Source organism: Pyrus communis, chromosome 10, assembly GCF_963583255.1.
Source record: "Pyrus communis chromosome 10, drPyrComm1.1, whole genome shotgun sequence".
Lineage (NCBI taxonomy): Eukaryota > Viridiplantae > Streptophyta > Magnoliopsida > Rosales > Rosaceae > Pyrus > Pyrus communis.
The window spans coordinates 5,920,193-5,936,886 of NC_084812.1; the positions used below are offsets into that span (position 1 = coordinate 5,920,193).

Here is a 16,694-nt window from a genome sequence, read left to right on the forward strand (position 1 = left end):
AGTACACACATGATGGCAGCCATTATATTTTTCTGTTTCTTACCAATTGTCAATCTCACATTTTTATGGTCTTCAAAAGTACTCCTTTGAAGGACCCATCATCGTCACAATTGATAGGTCATCAATTTTGTGACATAAAAATACAAAGGTCGCACACACCTTCGTCAGTAAAAAAATACTCCATGGTTTATTAACATGCATTATATTCCCAAATGTCACAAGTTAAATTAGTTACCTAACTAGATCATAGTCCTTTAAATTGGGTAATTAACAGCTACTCTAATTTACACTATGAAAAATGTGAAGGTTAGAATCCGGAGCGTAATGAGTTGAAAAATAGACCATACATATCAATCAAGATAATATACCATTTAAGAATTAAATAAAAATGTACTCATGAAAAGATAATCCATGAGAAATAAACATAAAAGTTATATTTATTTATATATTTAGAATGAACAAAGAAGAATTACAGAACTGACGAAATTTCCCACCAGCCCAGATGTGAAATATTGGGTTAATTATCCTCGACCGTGCAATCAAATCACACAGTCAAATCTTTTTTCCCTCAGACGCCGATGATCTATTAACAATGTACAACTCTCTCTACCCAGTGCGGATGACCACAGATAATCACCCCCACCACTCTCTCATTATTTTCCTCAGTAACCTAGTCACACCATGCACATACATACATGGCATTACTTGTAAATATTTCCCTCAGCAGGCATAGAACTCGACTAACTCGTCCATTGACTCGGGCTGTGGATCGGCATTCTCGAGCATCCACAACAAGTGCTCGAACAGCACCACCTCGCATGCGACGTTGATCGTGTCGTCGTCTGACCTGTCGGCCAGCTCCTTGAAAAGCGGGTGGTCTACGACGTCGGAGGCCACAAGGTAACGTCTTCTGGACTTGCCCACATAGACGGGGTGGAGGTCTCCTGAAATTATTACGTCGGTGGAGTAATCGTCATCGGCGGCGGAGACCACGGAGTTGAGGCTGCGGCGGCTGTTCTGCTTGCTGAAGGAGTTCCACTTCTTCAGCACTGACTTGAGCTTTGTTAGCTTCCCACCTTTGGCCATTGATATGAATGGTTTTCAGAGAGAAAGAGAGAGAGAGAGAGAGAGAGAGAGAGAGAGAGAGAGAGAGAGAGAGAGAGAGATTTGTTTGAGAGTTGAGGAGCGTTGTGTTGCTTTTGGGGGATTTGGAAAGGGGAAGGAAGGTTCATATTTAAACGGAACTTAGGTAAGGGGAAGGGGTGTAATTGTAATATCATATATTAATGGGGCTAATTACATGAGGAAATTTACAATTTACAGGGATTATTATGTTTGCTGTGAATATTTTCTTTTTAGGAATTTAAAAAATAAAGGATGTACTTTGCGGCGCAAATAATCAATTTGGTATATGTATATGTAGTCGGTTGTATAGTTTAAGTGATTAAGAGTATTTACCCTTACGTATTTAGATTGAATTCATTCAAAATTTGATGTCATAGATGTGATAGGGTGCTTTCATTTTTCTCAATTATGCATATTTAGTTTAAAATTGATAGAAGTGATAGGGTGCATTTTATGAAAAATCTCTGTTAAATTTAAAAAAAAACCACCAGTTCAAGGAGAAATATTGATTTGACAAAAATACTCTCTCTATTTAAATTAAGGAGATTTCTCATAGAATGATCAAAATGATTGATGGTGAACAATCTCATGGACCACTTGTATCGATTCTAAATTTCAAAGACGAAAGTGAAGAGTTATGTGAATTTCAAAGACCATTTAATTTTTTTACCCAAAAAAAAAAAAAAAAAAAAAAAAGCCCCTTTAAAGTGTGACGTTAACCATACACACTAGAGAATCATGGCCCTTATACATATATGACCAATTAAATTCACAGTTTTACGATATAAATATATAAAATTGTTCAGTAACAGCGAATCAGCATGCGGATTTCCGCACATTATTCCTTCAAAGTTTGGTTGCTGTCTGATGCTTACTAGAAAGTTGTTGGTCTCCACGATGAGAATGAAATACATTGACTCCTTTTAAAAAAAAAAAAAAAAAACAAAACTGATTTCGTTCTAATATTTTTCATTTCAATTTCAAATTACAAAAGTATTGTCACTGAAAGAGACAGACATGTGCAAATGGTGTTTTCAAGAACGTCGTCGTCAAATCGATCATCCATAATTCATTAGTTTGTCTGAACTTGTTCATTGTTTTTTTTTGTTTTCTTTTTTGGTAAACGATTTGAGAAGGTGAATTAAATTTAAAAATAATTGAGAAATAAGAAGATTATCGTTGCCTCCATCTTCCAGAATATTATAACTTTAAGTGCTAAGGCAATTGGTGTGTTTCAACGACGGAATGTGCTTTGGCAATGTCCTTAGATGGATTCTAGAATAAATCACGGTAAATGTAGGTAAAATATGATACACTTTTTTTCTTCTAATTGTTGAAGGACTCAGATTCGAACTTGAAACTCTATTAATATTGTGGATTAAGAGCATTTTGCGGTGTGACACAAGTGTAAAACTGCAAAACATATTACCAATTTTCATAGCCTCTTTTGTTTTAGACGTAGATATACAATGACTATATGACTATGCAACCACAACAAAGTTGTATGGCGAAAACTAAGCTAGTTACAATTAGATATCAAAAAATCACAAAAACATAATTTAATCAGATTTATGAGTCAGATTTGAGAGCTTCTCCAGCTAAATAAAGACAACTATTACTAGTCCAATGGTAGCAAGTTATATTCATATCCTCTAAAAAATGAGTCTAAGAATTAAGTGTCTAAATGAAACAGATGAAAATATTGTAACTACTTCGAAATAATTGGGCACTATGAACATCATAATTGATGGTTAGTTTGGCATTTTATGACAAATCTTGATAAAGATACATGACGGGCGCTGGTGAGCAAAAACATGTGAACAACACATGGACTTAGCATGTCCTAGAATATTTGAGCCATGTCTACATACTAGTAGCATTTGTCACACCCATACCTCCCCCACGTGGATTTGTCCAACTATGTATAAGTTGTAGAACTAGAGTGGTAATGGACTCATTTTCTTGTCAAATTATTTCGAATATTGTGTGTACAATAATGGTTGATCCTAACCAGCTGATATTTAATTAATTGCAATTTGATTGTTTAATACTAGATAGTGCAAAATGTTTTTATCATGTCATGTTCTCCACAAATCAGTTTAAACAAATTTTGTTGTGTTATGTCTTTTTCATACGAGAAAATTGAATTTAGAAGTCTAAGAAAAGAAGGACCATGCATTACACTAATAACTAGTTTTATTAATTAGTTGTGTAAGTATCTTAATTATTTATTTTCTGTTTCGTCCCGATTTAGCCCGCACTCGACCCATAAATTAAGGATCATGATTGTTTTCCGGATAAAGGCTGAATCAATTTATGTTCAGAGTACTAGTCGAAGACGGCGAGATTTGGTTGCTATAGAGTTTTGACCGAGAATAAGTCCAAGTATATTATGCCGCATAATTGAAATATTATTAGAACTATACTATTTGGTATACTTGGCCATTACAGAATTATCCCTATACATACAAGAGGTTTTGCAACGTAGAAAACCCTCACTCCATGTGAAAATCCTTCTCACAACCCTAACAAAAATACTAAGGATCCCAACCCTCTCGTCAATACATACACTGTTTTGACAATCTGCGACATCTTCAGTTTGAATATGTAAATAACACTGGAACTGTAGACCCAGGTGAAGCATCTTCGGTTTGGACAAGTAAACACCACTGCTTCTAGTTGGTTGGTTATCTATTCAAGTCTCGCTCGGCCGAGAATTCTTAATTCTTTCGCCTAAAGAGGCCACTTCATTAGCCCCGAGAAGTGAGGTGTTCTATGATCCGTTACTCTCATTTGTACTTCACAGTTCGACATTCAAACGATCGAGCCACATTCATCATAAACACAATCATCTCCTTTGAGTACCTTTGCCCGTATAGCTTGATAGCGATTCCTCACTTATATTCTCACAAATATAGTTGAAGTTGTCGAACCCAGTAGAGAAGATTTTGAACTTTGCAGTGAATTAAGCAAGATTGTCTTCAGGTTCTAGAACCCTAGGCCGAGAAGTGTTCCGTTTTTTACTACAGTTGCTCAGGTGTAGAAGCTGTTAGCAGTGCAATCAATACCACCACTACTTCATCTAGTTTACTCGGCCAACCAAGCTCGTTCGCAAGTTGGCATACCCACATTTACAAAAACGATGTAGTTAGCTCAATAGTTGCTCGACTTACATGCAATGTAGGCTTTGCATTTTTACGGTCAACACTTTCTTTTTTTATTTCGAGTATCTTATTTACTTTACATAATCTTGTCATGTTATATCCAATGATTTAGTTCGTAAGTAACTGTTGATAACATCAACTAATTGTGACCGATGCGTAGTATATATCATCGGACTTGTTAGTTCAATCTTATTCATTCATTAGCTCTGCAAATAAAACAACATGTCTACTTAAGCACTAATAAGACGACCCTAATCTCTATAAGGAATCAAAAGATTAATGGATTAAATAAAACAAAAACGTGATAGGTGGTTGAGAGTCATCGGAAGAAAAGATGTTTAAGATTCTTCATGTCCTCCTACATATTCATACATCACTTTATAGTCAGTTGTTTCTATGCAACAACATTATATTTACACTAGGCACTAGGCAGGTGAAGTGAGGTAAGCCAACTCATACAATGAGTTATTCATAACAAATATGATATCAAATTTGTGTGATTAAAAGGAAGACAAATTAAAATTTCTTACTTACAAATAAAAAAATACAACTAAACTGTAATGGTAAATAAGTTTGGTCAAAAATCAAAGAGCAGAAAATGGTGTAAATAATAGAGATATGCAATCTGATTCTCTGTTAGAGACACAATCTCATATTTTGCAGGCGGGTATGTGACAAAGAGCACGTGATGAACAAAATCTTTAATCACATTTTGTGAACCATATAATTATTTGCTCTTTTTATTAAGAAAAATTAAAAAAAATTAGTATGGACAAGAAACTTTTCAAATTGATTCCTACTGATTGGATAAAATAAATTGGAACAAAATATTAAAAGATCTTGATTGGTTTTAAGATAAATAGGTAGAGACAAGACCACAGTATGATGTCTCTCTATTTCTGTAGCAATGGGTAAATAATATAGGTTCCAAATCATGTGCTTAAGAAAATCTGGTCGACCTCATTTATACATTAATGCAATTATCCTTTTTTTTTTTTTTTTTTTTTTTTTTCAAATGAGATTAGTGGGTGGCTTCGCCACAATAATCCATCTTTCCGGAAGCTAGAAAGACTCACAGAGGCATTTCAGCCTTCCCTTGACCACCATTGTGTGATTCACAAGCGCTAAGAATCGAACCTAAGACGTGCCATGTGAAATACGAGTCTGAAATTCGTTATCACCCATGGTTATGTTAGTTTTGTCTTGCTAATTTATGAGGCTCACATTTATCTGTTATCATAGATGTTAAGAATCAGAGAATAAGATAATAAACTTACTAGGTAAATTTACTGACATTGTGTTTGATCATGCACCAAGTAAAATACTCTAATATGTTGTGCAAAAAAATTTGAAAGAAAATGGAAAACACTATAACATGATGTAATAGATGTTATTTTTCAATATACAAGCAATATTCTACGACAAACTCATCTAAACTATAACTAAAAGGATTCGAACTCAAGAAGAGAGAACACTGCTTTGTAGATGATGTCATAGATGTTATTTAATTGAATTGCGACACTATTTTTCTCCAACTCGGGTTTTATCCCACTCAGGTAAGGTTGTAATGAAGGTAAAGAATAGTAGAATAATTGGCTTCTTGCGGACAAATTAGACTTTGCCATACGTAAAGAAAAACATTTTTTGTTTTATAGTTTTAATATGGTGTTTTTGTAAGTACTTTAGATTGTTACTTACAGTTAAATGAATAACTTCTTACATATAACGAGCTAACAGTGGTAAACAAACCTAAACCTCCCCATTGTGCTGTTGGAATCGAAGGATTTGAAGTTCATGATGTTTTTACGAGAGAATGAGGTTGGGCCTGCCTAATGGGTTGCATCGTTAAGAAGTATCCATTGAAGAAAGTGGACTATTCCAAGACTAACAAGAGGTTTGGATTCTTGGTAGGTCCGTTTGAGATTAAAATGCGGGCTGGATACATTAAGGCCCGTTCAAATCGAAGAGTGTACTTGGGCCACTTGAGAAAAAAGTAAAAACCCGTATCGCTCAATGCCACGAAATACTGAAGTAAAATTACATAACTAGCTAGAAAAAAGAAAAGAGCGATTTTTCTTTGTGAGCATATCATGATTAGACATATGTGTATAATTAATTTCTAAGAGTTGTTATTGACACTTCAAAAATAAAATTATGCGTTAACTAATAATTAAAGAATAAATAGATCCACTTAGTACTATAGTCTAGTGGTATTTCTCTTCATTTGTTAATAAGAGGTCTTAGGTTCGATTCTCATCAAATATGGAAGACTGTTTTGAAGTAATAATAACAATTCTTTTTTATTCTTATTCTGATTTGCATATGTAACAACCTTTAACATGTTGGGAACAAGGACTTTACATGTACAATGATCACACAGTTACATTTCTGCACGCATGCTATATCTAAGAGTCCATGACACACAGGTCACTGACAACTTTCTAACAATACACTCATGCGTTTAACATAGTAAAATAATTTTTTCACACCTTTTTAGCTTTTCACAAAACTTCATATATTGATAGTCATTGGATTAAATAAATCAAACAAAATCAATGGTCATAATTAAATAGGAGAATGTAAGAGGCTAAAAAGAGTGAAAATCATTGCCCATAACATATTGTTCTAATATGTGAGGTCCTTGTATGGTTGTAGCAATACTTAAATAGTGCATCAATACTTACCTAGTTGCATCAACACTTTGACATAACACTTTGGGATTGTTTGTAAGTACATTTAAAATGGTTGAAAGCGAAAATAGTAAAAATATTTTTTAAACCACTTTATATTAAGTGCTTTCAGAACCTTAAAACATTGTTTCTAAAAACATTTTCAATTATTTTAAAAGTATTTTCAAACGAATTCATAAATTATTGCATCTAAACACTTCTTAAATCCCGACAATCTTAGTAGTAGCTTCCCCACCGCCCGCGCCCCCCCCCCCCCCCAACCACCACCATTTTCATTACTTCAAATTCATTTCCTGATTTTTTTTCAAATTCAATTCCAGACCCACCTCACAAAATGTTCAGAAAAAAAAAATTTATTTTTTTAGGAATTGGGGGAGACCAATTACTCAAAAACGGCTCTTAATGACGAAGTGACGGTTGCCATTGGAGTAGCACTACTAGTACAAAAAATCAAACTTAAATTGATTGAGTACACCGTTGTGATGATACTCAATCTAATAATACAATATTACATAAAAAGCTATTATTAGCATTTTAAAATTTTTATTTTACGCTTCTTAAAAATGTAATTTTTTTTATTAATTATAAAAATTTAAAATGCGAAATGAAATTTTTAGAGTACAAATAACAATTTCCTATTACATATTAAATTTTCTTTCATTTCACGTAGCATTATATTATAAAATTAAAACGTCGCTTTAATTGTGCACCTGCCCTTAATTTCTGAGATTTTTCAATGTGATCGGTACACGGAGTGATACATTACATGTCATTATACAAATAGTGGGATAAGTGTGCTTAAAAGTTAATAACTTAAAAAATAAAATTTCCCACAATTTATATTAAAACAGGTGATATACTATTTGTATTTCCGTTACAATTAAAATTTTGTACACGTGGAGCCCCCATGACTCACTTTTCCTGGGAAGGGACACTTGTGCCACATGGCACGGCCTTCCCGCCGCTAAAATCATAATGTATGGACAATAATATATGGACCGTGGAACTTTCTATACTGGTTGCTCTCGTAATTGTGCCTTTTAGTGAATTTAGTCGGCAATACGGACCGTTGAAGCTCCTTTCTTGGGATCCATTCGCGGGTAAAAAACGCTCCCGCCTCTTCTTCTGACCAATCAAGGTCGGATCCCTCCAACTTACTTTCCGTTTCCATCCACCGTCTTCTTCTCCACCGCCCACGTCACTCTCCATCACAGCTTTCTACATCTTTCTCTCTCTAGAACTCTCTCTCTCATCTCTGATTCCCTATCACTTCTTCCCCACCAGAAAAATAAAAACCGAACTCAAAAGTTTTCAAAAAACCCGATTTCCGGTTCTTGTTTTTTCGAGAACCCAAAAACGATGAGCAGTCTGAGCTTGAATCTTCCCCACTATTCCGGCGTCACTCCCCGTTTCTCGCCCAGGCACGCTTTCCAGATCCGCGAGTTCCGCGTCTTCCGCCGCCGCAGACTCAAACTGGCCCCGCGAAGCCAGCTCGGAGGCGGAATCCCATTCCACGAATTCATTTCCCAATTCCCGTCCCCCAGTTCCTTGGAATTCATCGCTCCGGTTCTGGGGATCGTCTCCGGCGCCGCCCTCTTCCTCGCCAACAATTCGAATTCAAGTCCGGGTTCGAAACCCGTCGAGTGGAAATCCGACTCGGATATCGGGGAGTGGGTGCTGTTCACCAGTCCCACGCCATTTAACCGGTTCGTGCTGTTACGGTGTCCGTCGGTGTCGTTTCAAGGCAGCGAATTGCTAGAAGACGTGAACGAGAAGCTGGTGAAGGAGGACAGGCACTTCGTGCGGTCGAGCAGCGGCAGAATTCGTTTCGATTCGGGTAGCGAAGCGGGGAGTTTTTTGGAGGAGAAATTGGAGTATCAGAGACTTTGTATAAGTACGGACGACGGAGGAGTGATATCTTTGGATTGGCCGGCGAATTTGGATTTGAGAGAAGAGCATGGCTTGGATACCACCTTGGTTCTCGTGCCGGGCTCGTCAATGGGAAGCTTGGATTGGAGTGTCAGGTCGTTCGTGTGTGAAGCTCTCAGGCGAGGCTGCTTTCCGATTGTTATGAACCCGAGGGGCTGCGCCGGTTCGCCGCTCACCACTCCGCGGTATGATAACTCTCTCAATCAATTCAAAACTTGGAATATTGAGTATTGCCCTTGTTGCATATAGCTAAGAAATGGGTCTGCCTTTGTTTTGGGTTTTTTTTTTTTTTTTTTGGAAGGCTAGGATCATGTGTTTGTGAATTGAAGTTAAAAACTTGGAGCAGCCGTGGGCGGAGCCGCATTGGAGAGAACGGGTGTACTGCCCGTATGCACCCAAGTTCAATCCTCCTCATAATTTAGCTTAGTTCAAAGTAGAATATCACTTGTATCAAAAAGTTCAAAACTTGAACAACGGGTTATGGTTGGAAATTCGGTATCTTGGATTTAGTATTGCCTTTGTTATATACAGTTAACAAAGTGCCTCTGGTTTTGTTGTGGATTTTTTTTCTTTTCTGTTTGTGCTTTTTGGGAGAATCACAAAGTGGTGATCGTAGGGCTCATGGATGGAGCCAATGAAGACCCACTGGGGGTAGATGCCCCCACTCAAGCAATTCATTGTTAAGCTGTAGACTGCAGCTATATATTACACTTGTTACATTTGAAGAATGTATATGTATCTAACATCAAGCATACCCCCAATATCAAATATTGAGCAAAAATTCCATCATTTAAACAGTAAAACCCCTCTCCCTCTTAATATTTTTCTCTTCACTTTGCCACTTTTCATTACTACACTGAATTTTTCGTAACATTGAAATTGTGATATATCAGCGTTTGAAATCATCCCCATTATCATATTAGGTATAAGCGATACCATAATAAGGTTTTGTTAGTTGTTTTTTGGGTTTCCCCCATTAGAAGAAATTTCTAGCTCCATCCCTGGTAGGGCTACTTAAGTTACTTCATGTTATGTAGGTTATTTTCAGCTGCTGACAGCGATGATATCTCCACTGCTATACAGTTCATTACTAAGGCTAGGCCATGGACCACGTTGATGGGTGTTGGCTGGGGTTATGGTGCTAACATGTTGACAAAGTACCTGGCAGAAGCTGGGGAGAGCACACCGCTTACAGCTGCCACCTGCATTGACAATCCCTTTGACTTAGAGGAGGCCACTAGGTCCTCTCCTCATCAGATGGCTATTGACGAGAATCTCACTGATGGTCTCATAGATATTTTGAGATCTAACAAGGTGGATGACCGGCTTGAAACTTCTAGTATAGTGCAAGTGCATTCCATCTATTATGAAACAAATTGTTACTTAAAATTCTTAACGTGGTTTCCAACTATGTTCAACCATTTTGTTAACGTAACCTACCCCTTACTGCTAGAAATTATGCTATATGCATGCCTGGTTTTGTAGGAACTGTTTCAAGGAAAATCAAAAGGGTTTGATGTGGAACAAGCTCTTTCAGCAAAATCTGTTCGTGATTTCGACAAAGCAATCTCCATTGTATCTTATGGTTATGAGGCCATTGAGGATTTTTATTCCAAATCAAGTACAAGAGGTGTGATTGGGAATGTAAAGATCCCTGTCCTATTTATACAGGTACCTACATAGTTGTCAACTCAATGCAGTCTTCTTCAATATTGACAAGCTTGTTCATTTTATGCTCATATTATGTCAATTTATCAGAAAAACGATGGCTCAGCACCACTCTTCTCAGTTCCACGCAGTTTGATAGCAGAAAATCCATTCACAAGCCTACTTTTGTGTTCTTACTTGCCTTCTAGTGTTATGGATGGTGGTAGATCTGCAGTGTCTTGGTGCCAGCACTTAACAATTGAGGTAATTAATGAGTTTATTTCTCTTTGAGCTTGAATAATTTTTGTGTATCATTAAACCACCCCATGTTGAAGATTTTGATGGGATCTAAGTTTGCATTCTAATATTCTGATATGAATGCATGTGGTATGTGCAGTGGCTCACAGCAGTAGAGCTTGGACATTTGAAGGGCCGTCACCCTCTTCTTAAAGATGTAGACCTACCCATAGACCCTTCAGAAGGATTATCTCTTGTGGAAGGCAGACTGTCCAACAATAGTGGTGCCAAGCTGGTGGATCTTGCCCGGTCAGATTCCTTAAATGGAAATACCGCAGGTCCCGCAAACAGTATGCCTGAAGAAAATGATAATGCTGCTAGCTTTTGGGTAAGATCCAGAAAGGACTCTTTGAGAAAGTCAGAGGTCCAAAACACAGGGTTGCAGTGTGTGGAAAATGGTTCCCCGGATCAGACTAAATCTGATGATCAAGAATTGGTCAATGAGGAGGAAGTCAGTCCTGTAGGTGAAAAAGGTCAAGTGTTACAGACAGCAGAAGTTGTGATGAATATGCTAGATGTAACCATGCCTGATACTCTTACAGAAGAAAAGAAGAAGAAGGTGGTGCTCGAAATTGCAGTTTTACGCTACTGTTTACTTTTGTGGTTGTGTTAATGTTAATTTTATATGTTAATTTGGGTCTCTGGTCTTCTCTATGTTTGGTTCTGGTCCATCAGAATAAAATTGTGTACCCAATATGTATTTATCTCACATTTATGTGGTATATGGGCCCAGGTCTTAGCAGCAGTTGATCAAGGAGACACGCTGATGAAAGCTTTGCAAGATGCAGTGCCGGAAGATGTTCGTGGAAAGCTAACATCTGCTGTTTCTGGAGCTCTGCATACTCAAGGCACAAACCTAAAGTTTGATCAACTTTTGGGTGTTGCTCGGATTCCTGACATGTCTTCAGGTCTAAAGTCAAAGATCGAAGACAAGGTCATGGGAACATCAAGTTCAGAAGGGGTACAGAAAGACAATCGTTCATCAGATCTGTTGAAAAAGGATGATCTGGTGGACAGCTCAACTAACGAACTACCTGATGCAAACAAGCGTCCAGGGGGATTAGAATCAGAGGATCCTCCCTCAGAGGGATCAGAGGATCCTCCCTCAGAGGGATCAGAAAAGATTTCAAATCTGGACCAGTCTCAATCATTGAGCAGTCAGGAAAGTGATATTTCTGATTCTGTTGGAAAGGACACCAGCGAATCAGGAAATAATTCTTCCAAAGAAAAGGCTCCTGAAGATCTTTCCAATAGTGAAAAGTTTTTAAATGTAGACCAGTCTCAATCGTTGAGCAGTCAGGAAAGTGATATTTCTGATTCTGTTGGAAAGGACACTAGCCAATCAGGAAATGACAAGTCTTCCAAGGAAAAGGCTCCTGAAGATCTTTCCAATAGTGAAAAGGGTTCAGAACTAGAAACGACCCCAAACAATTCCAGCCAGGCTGAAATCGTTGGTGGTACTGAGGAAGCAATTGTTGAGGAGCAGAAAGACCAAGATGGTAGAATCACTCCGTTAGACACAAAGAAAGAGGAAGACAATGATAATCAAAAGAAGGATAATAAGAATGTGCAGCCCGTGGTGGACCAAAGTAAGAACTTCAGCGTTTCTGAGGCATTGAATGCATTGACAGGGATGGATGATAACACCCAAATGGCAGTCAACAATGTTTTTGGTGTTATAGAAAATATAATAACTCAAATGGAGGAGAGTTCACATGAAAGTGTAGTAAAAGAAGATGATTCTGTATCAGAGTCTGAATCTGCAAAGGACCATGTCAGTCATGTCAGTAGTCAAGAAGATTCAGAAGCAAGTAAGACTGACAAAAATGTACAGATGGATATGTTAAGCAATGTCCTTGTATCTGATCACCCTGAGAATGGTGCGGATTTGCAAAATGATGCACCAAATGGATGGGTAGAGAAGTCTAATCAAAGCCCCTCATCAGCTTATGGGATTGGTTTGAACAGTTCTCAGGGAAGTGATGCAGTTAACAGTGTAGGTGATGATAAAAATGAAAAGAAGGATCAACTAGTTGGTACAAATCTTCTTGCTGGAAGTGTAGACAAACTTAATCATGTAAAGAAGCCGCCGCTTTCCGTAACTTCAATTCCATATGGGGTGAATACTCTCGTTTCAAAGGTACCTGACGAATCACTTGATTTAGATTCAACCGCTGCTCTGTTGTTGGACTATTTTCCAGAAGAAGGTCAGTGGAAGCTCTTAGAACAACCGGGACAAGTTGAAAGTTCTGTTGGTAATGTTGCAACTCATAGGGGTGTTGACAGAAATATTCACACCCATTCACCTGCAAAGGTAAATGGTAAAGTTATCGAACCATCATATGTAATATTAGATACAGAAAAGCATCAGGAACCAGTGAAAGAATATGAAACGGTGGAAAATATTGAGGGGAGAGTTGAAATTGGTGAAGAGAAAATAGAGGAGTTTATGCAATTTGTGAAAAATATTGTATTGCATACTTTGAAGATTGAAGTGGGTCGCAGAATAAGTGCGGATGACATGAAACGGATGGAACCCTATCTTTACAAAGATATGGAAAAAGTGGCAAATGCAGTTTCATTTGATGTTGGACATGACAAGTATGCTCCATGTTTGGAAGTTGATTACCATAGTATTATTGACTGCTGTACGGAAAAAGTTGGTACTCTCCATGGTGAGCATATAATAAGAGCCATATCATCTGCTGTTCAGGGCACTAGTCACTTGAGAAGAGTGCTGCCAGTTGGTGTTATAGTAGGCTCAAGCCTAGCGGCACTGAGAAAATATTTTGATGTGGTTACGATCCATAATTATGGTCGAATAGAAGCCCTGACGCTTAGTCGAGCAAAAGTATCTGGAAAAAAAGATCTGGGCAAGGCTAGTGGCACAGAGATTCACCACATGCCTGTTGATAAATCTGATCAAAATGCTAGCGTGGACAGTTCAGTTAACAGGGAAGGGGAAAAGACCGGGTTGAAGAATATCAACAACAGTGTTATGGTTGGTGCTGTTACAGCTGCCCTAGGGGCATCTGCATTGTTCGTGAATCACCAGGTAATATGTTCATTTATTCAGACATTTTTAGTTTTCTTAAAATGGTAGCTATACAAGTAGATGCCCATGCAAAATTGTTTTTAGGGATTTGTATTTCTTAAACTACTGTCCAACTTGGTAGTTACCAGACAGCATAGTGTTGTATTTGAGATAACTTACAGAAAACTTCCTGTTTCTATTGAGGCAGCTGTATCATCATTATTCCCATTGCTTTACATGATCTTGTTCAAAATCAGTTACTTTGTATTTACCTTCTCTTTGGTGTTCTGTTATTGTTCTCAATACGAGAGCTGCCTAAGATGATGTCCATGTCACTATGTCAGATTCCATTGCCTTATCCTCTATTGTTTTGTTTATTTGATTTTGTTCTTTGTGATGACAAAAATCAGCTGACTTTATCTGTTTTTTTTATGTTGCTACTTATTATGCATATATACAAACACACAGGATTCGTACAAAGGTGATGAAACTTCTGGCGAGAGTTTGTCCAAGTCATTGGTGAAAGGTAAAGGTCAGAAGGAGCCTGACAAGTTTGAAGAGGCTGAGAAAAACCAAAGTAACATTGTCACAAGTCTCGCTGAGAAAGCCATGTCAGTTGCTGCTCCTGTGGTACCCACCAAGGAAGGTGGTGAAGTGGATCAAGAAAGGTATTAGCACAAAACATATGTATTTCCAATATATAGAGACGTACCACTTCTTTCTTTTACTAATTTTGTAACCCCTTTGCAAATAGATTGGTCGCAATGTTGGCAGACTTGGGACAAAGGGGTGGCATGTTGAGGTTAGTTGGAAAAGCTGCTTTGCTTTGGGGTGGTCTACGTGGTGCGATGAGTTTGACCGATAAGCTTATCCAATTTCTTCATATAGCTGAGCGTCCCTTAATCCAGAGGTATTGTGTAGGTTAATTCTAATTCCTGCTTTAGAAAAGAAAGAGAATCTTTATCTCGAAATTATTTAGAGTACAAATTTCTATGTTCAAGAAGTTAATCTTGCATGCCAATCCATATAGTTTACGACTATTAAGAGAGTTTCAAAGTGGAACTTTTATATGTATGTTGCATCATGCATTCGTGAAATCAGTGATCTGATTTCCCTTAGTTTGTTAAGTTCCTTTGGTTTGCATGGTGATCTTTTTATTTATGTACAAAAATTTGTTCTTGATTATTTTAGTTCCTGATATGTTCTTTTATCCTGATTTGCTTCTGTAGAATTTTTGGGTTTGTCGGTATGGTTCTTGTTTTGTGGTCGCCAATCATCATTCCACTACTTCCATCATTTTTGCAAAGCTGGGCAACCAATACATCCTCTAGATTTGCTGAACTTGCTTGCATTGTTGGCCTCTACACTGCTTTTATGATACTTGTTGTGATATGGGGTAAAAGAATACGTGGATATGAAAATCCTCTTCACAGATATGGGCTAGATTTAACGTCATTTGCAAAGGTATGTGTTAGCTGAAATTGTGGACGTGTACTCTAAGATCATGCAAAATAAGATGGTGTTATTTACTTGCAGTTGTATGATTTTTCATCTCCTTGCTTGCAGTTAGGTGATTTTTTGAAGGGCTTGATTGGTGGAGTTGTCCTTGTTTTGTCAATACACTCTGTAAGCGCACTACTTGGCTGTGTGAATCTTGCCTGGCCTTCTACTCCTTCTTCTTTGGATGCTGTGGCACGGCTCAAAGTGTATACGCAAGGGCTTATGACGGTTGGTCAAGGAGTTGTAGTAGCTACTGGTATTGCTCTTGTGGAAGAATTGCTTTTCAGGGCATGGCTGCCCCAAGAAATTGCTGCTGATCTTGGATATCATCGAGGAATAATTATATCAGGACTTGTGTTCGCTTTATCCCAGAGGTTGCTTTCTATTCATTTTATTTTACTCATCGCCTCCTAGAACCAGTGCTTTCTTTTTGTCTTCTGTATGGTAACTGGAATCGATATTTGCTATACCTTTTAGCTTTTTAGGTGGCCTCAGTTTCTGCTATTGTTGTGCCATGCACAAGATACGTGCAATGCAATACCGGAATCTTCTATATAATGCTTTCTGCTGACGACGTGCAAGACAAATCTAACAGTTCTTTATATTTCAATGGAATTTCAGGTCTCCGCTATCAGTACCAGGACTATGGCTTCTATCTTTGAGTTTAGCAGGTGCTCGGCAAAGAAGCGAAGGCAGCCTTGCGATTCCAATTGGGTTACGTGCAGGAATTATCGCTTCAAGTTTCATCATACAGAGAGGTGGCTTCCTAACCTACCGGGCTAACTTTCTTCCTTGGATTATGGGGACACAGCCATTCCAACCGTTTAGTGGGCTAATTGGTTTTGCATTCACCTTAGTTTTAGCACTAGTTCTGTACCCTACACAGCCTCTTCGTAAAGAGAATGTGGAAAGGACAATTGAAGAATTTAAAAAACAGCACGGTGGTGAATAGTGTGGCGGTCTTCATGCTTACCGGTAGTGTTTGCCCGGATACTTATGCCTTGTAGCAGAAACAGCCGCAGGTCACCGGAATCAAGTATGGGAGATTCAGAATGGAAATGTTGCTCAAAAGTTCAGAGTGCTTCATGTGACCATTTCGTCGCCAATGCTACAACTCGCCAAGGCGATGGACGTGGTGTATATATTTACGACCTCATACGCGCTGCAGGCAAATTTTGTAACTAGGTTTTTCCTGTACGTTACATTTGTAATTCCTGAGTATGTAAATTCATTCTTATTCCGATTCTATGTACGTAAACAAGAAATAAAAATGACAACCTGCCATTTTTTTGTAAATCTCCATTCGAT

The 16,694-nt window shown here is 37.9% G+C and overlaps 2 protein-coding genes across 3 annotated transcripts; one reads left to right on the top strand and one right to left on the bottom strand.

The window, feature by feature from the left end:
• Positions 1 to 412: 412 nt before the first annotated feature.
• Positions 413 to 1,166, bottom strand: LOC137748418 (auxin-responsive protein SAUR76-like). Its single transcript, XM_068488561.1, has one exon. It carries the CDS (start codon positions 1,084 to 1,086, stop codon positions 721 to 723), a length of 366 nt encoding a protein of 121 aa, XP_068344662.1. The 5' UTR covers positions 1,087 to 1,166; the 3' UTR covers positions 413 to 720.
• A 6,870-nt stretch (positions 1,167 to 8,036) lies between these two features.
• Positions 8,037 to 16,682, top strand: LOC137747591 (uncharacterized). Of its 2 annotated transcripts, none has more exons than XM_068487725.1 (11): positions 8,037 to 9,093; positions 9,946 to 10,222; positions 10,394 to 10,579; positions 10,667 to 10,819; positions 10,953 to 11,411; positions 11,586 to 13,907; positions 14,355 to 14,554; positions 14,641 to 14,796; positions 15,116 to 15,350; positions 15,453 to 15,760; positions 16,008 to 16,682. In XM_068487725.1, exons 1-11 carry the CDS (start codon positions 8,339 to 8,341, stop codon positions 16,336 to 16,338), a joined length of 5,382 nt encoding a protein of 1,793 aa, XP_068343826.1. In that variant the 5' UTR covers positions 8,037 to 8,338; the 3' UTR covers positions 16,339 to 16,682. The 2 variants fall into 2 exon arrangements, with proteins under 2 accessions (XP_068343826.1, XP_068343827.1); XM_068487726.1 differs by having other exon boundaries at positions 8,953 to 9,093; positions 9,992 to 10,222.
• The last annotated feature ends 12 nt before the right edge of the window (positions 16,683 to 16,694 follow it).

Coding starts and splice junctions, on each gene's coding strand:
- LOC137748418 (XM_068488561.1), bottom strand. CDS start 1,086: ATGGCCAAAGGTGGGAAGCTAACAAAGCTCAAGTCAGTGCTGAAGAAG.
- LOC137747591 (XM_068487725.1), top strand. CDS start 8,339: ATGAGCAGTCTGAGCTTGAATCTTCCCCACTATTCCGGCGTCACTCCC. Junction 10,580..10,666: donor TCCCTGTCCTATTTATACAG/GTACCTACATAG, acceptor TCAATTTATCAG/AAAAACGATGGCTCAGCACC. Junction 14,797..15,115: donor GAGCGTCCCTTAATCCAGAG/GTATTGTGTAGG, acceptor TTGCTTCTGTAG/AATTTTTGGGTTTGTCGGTA.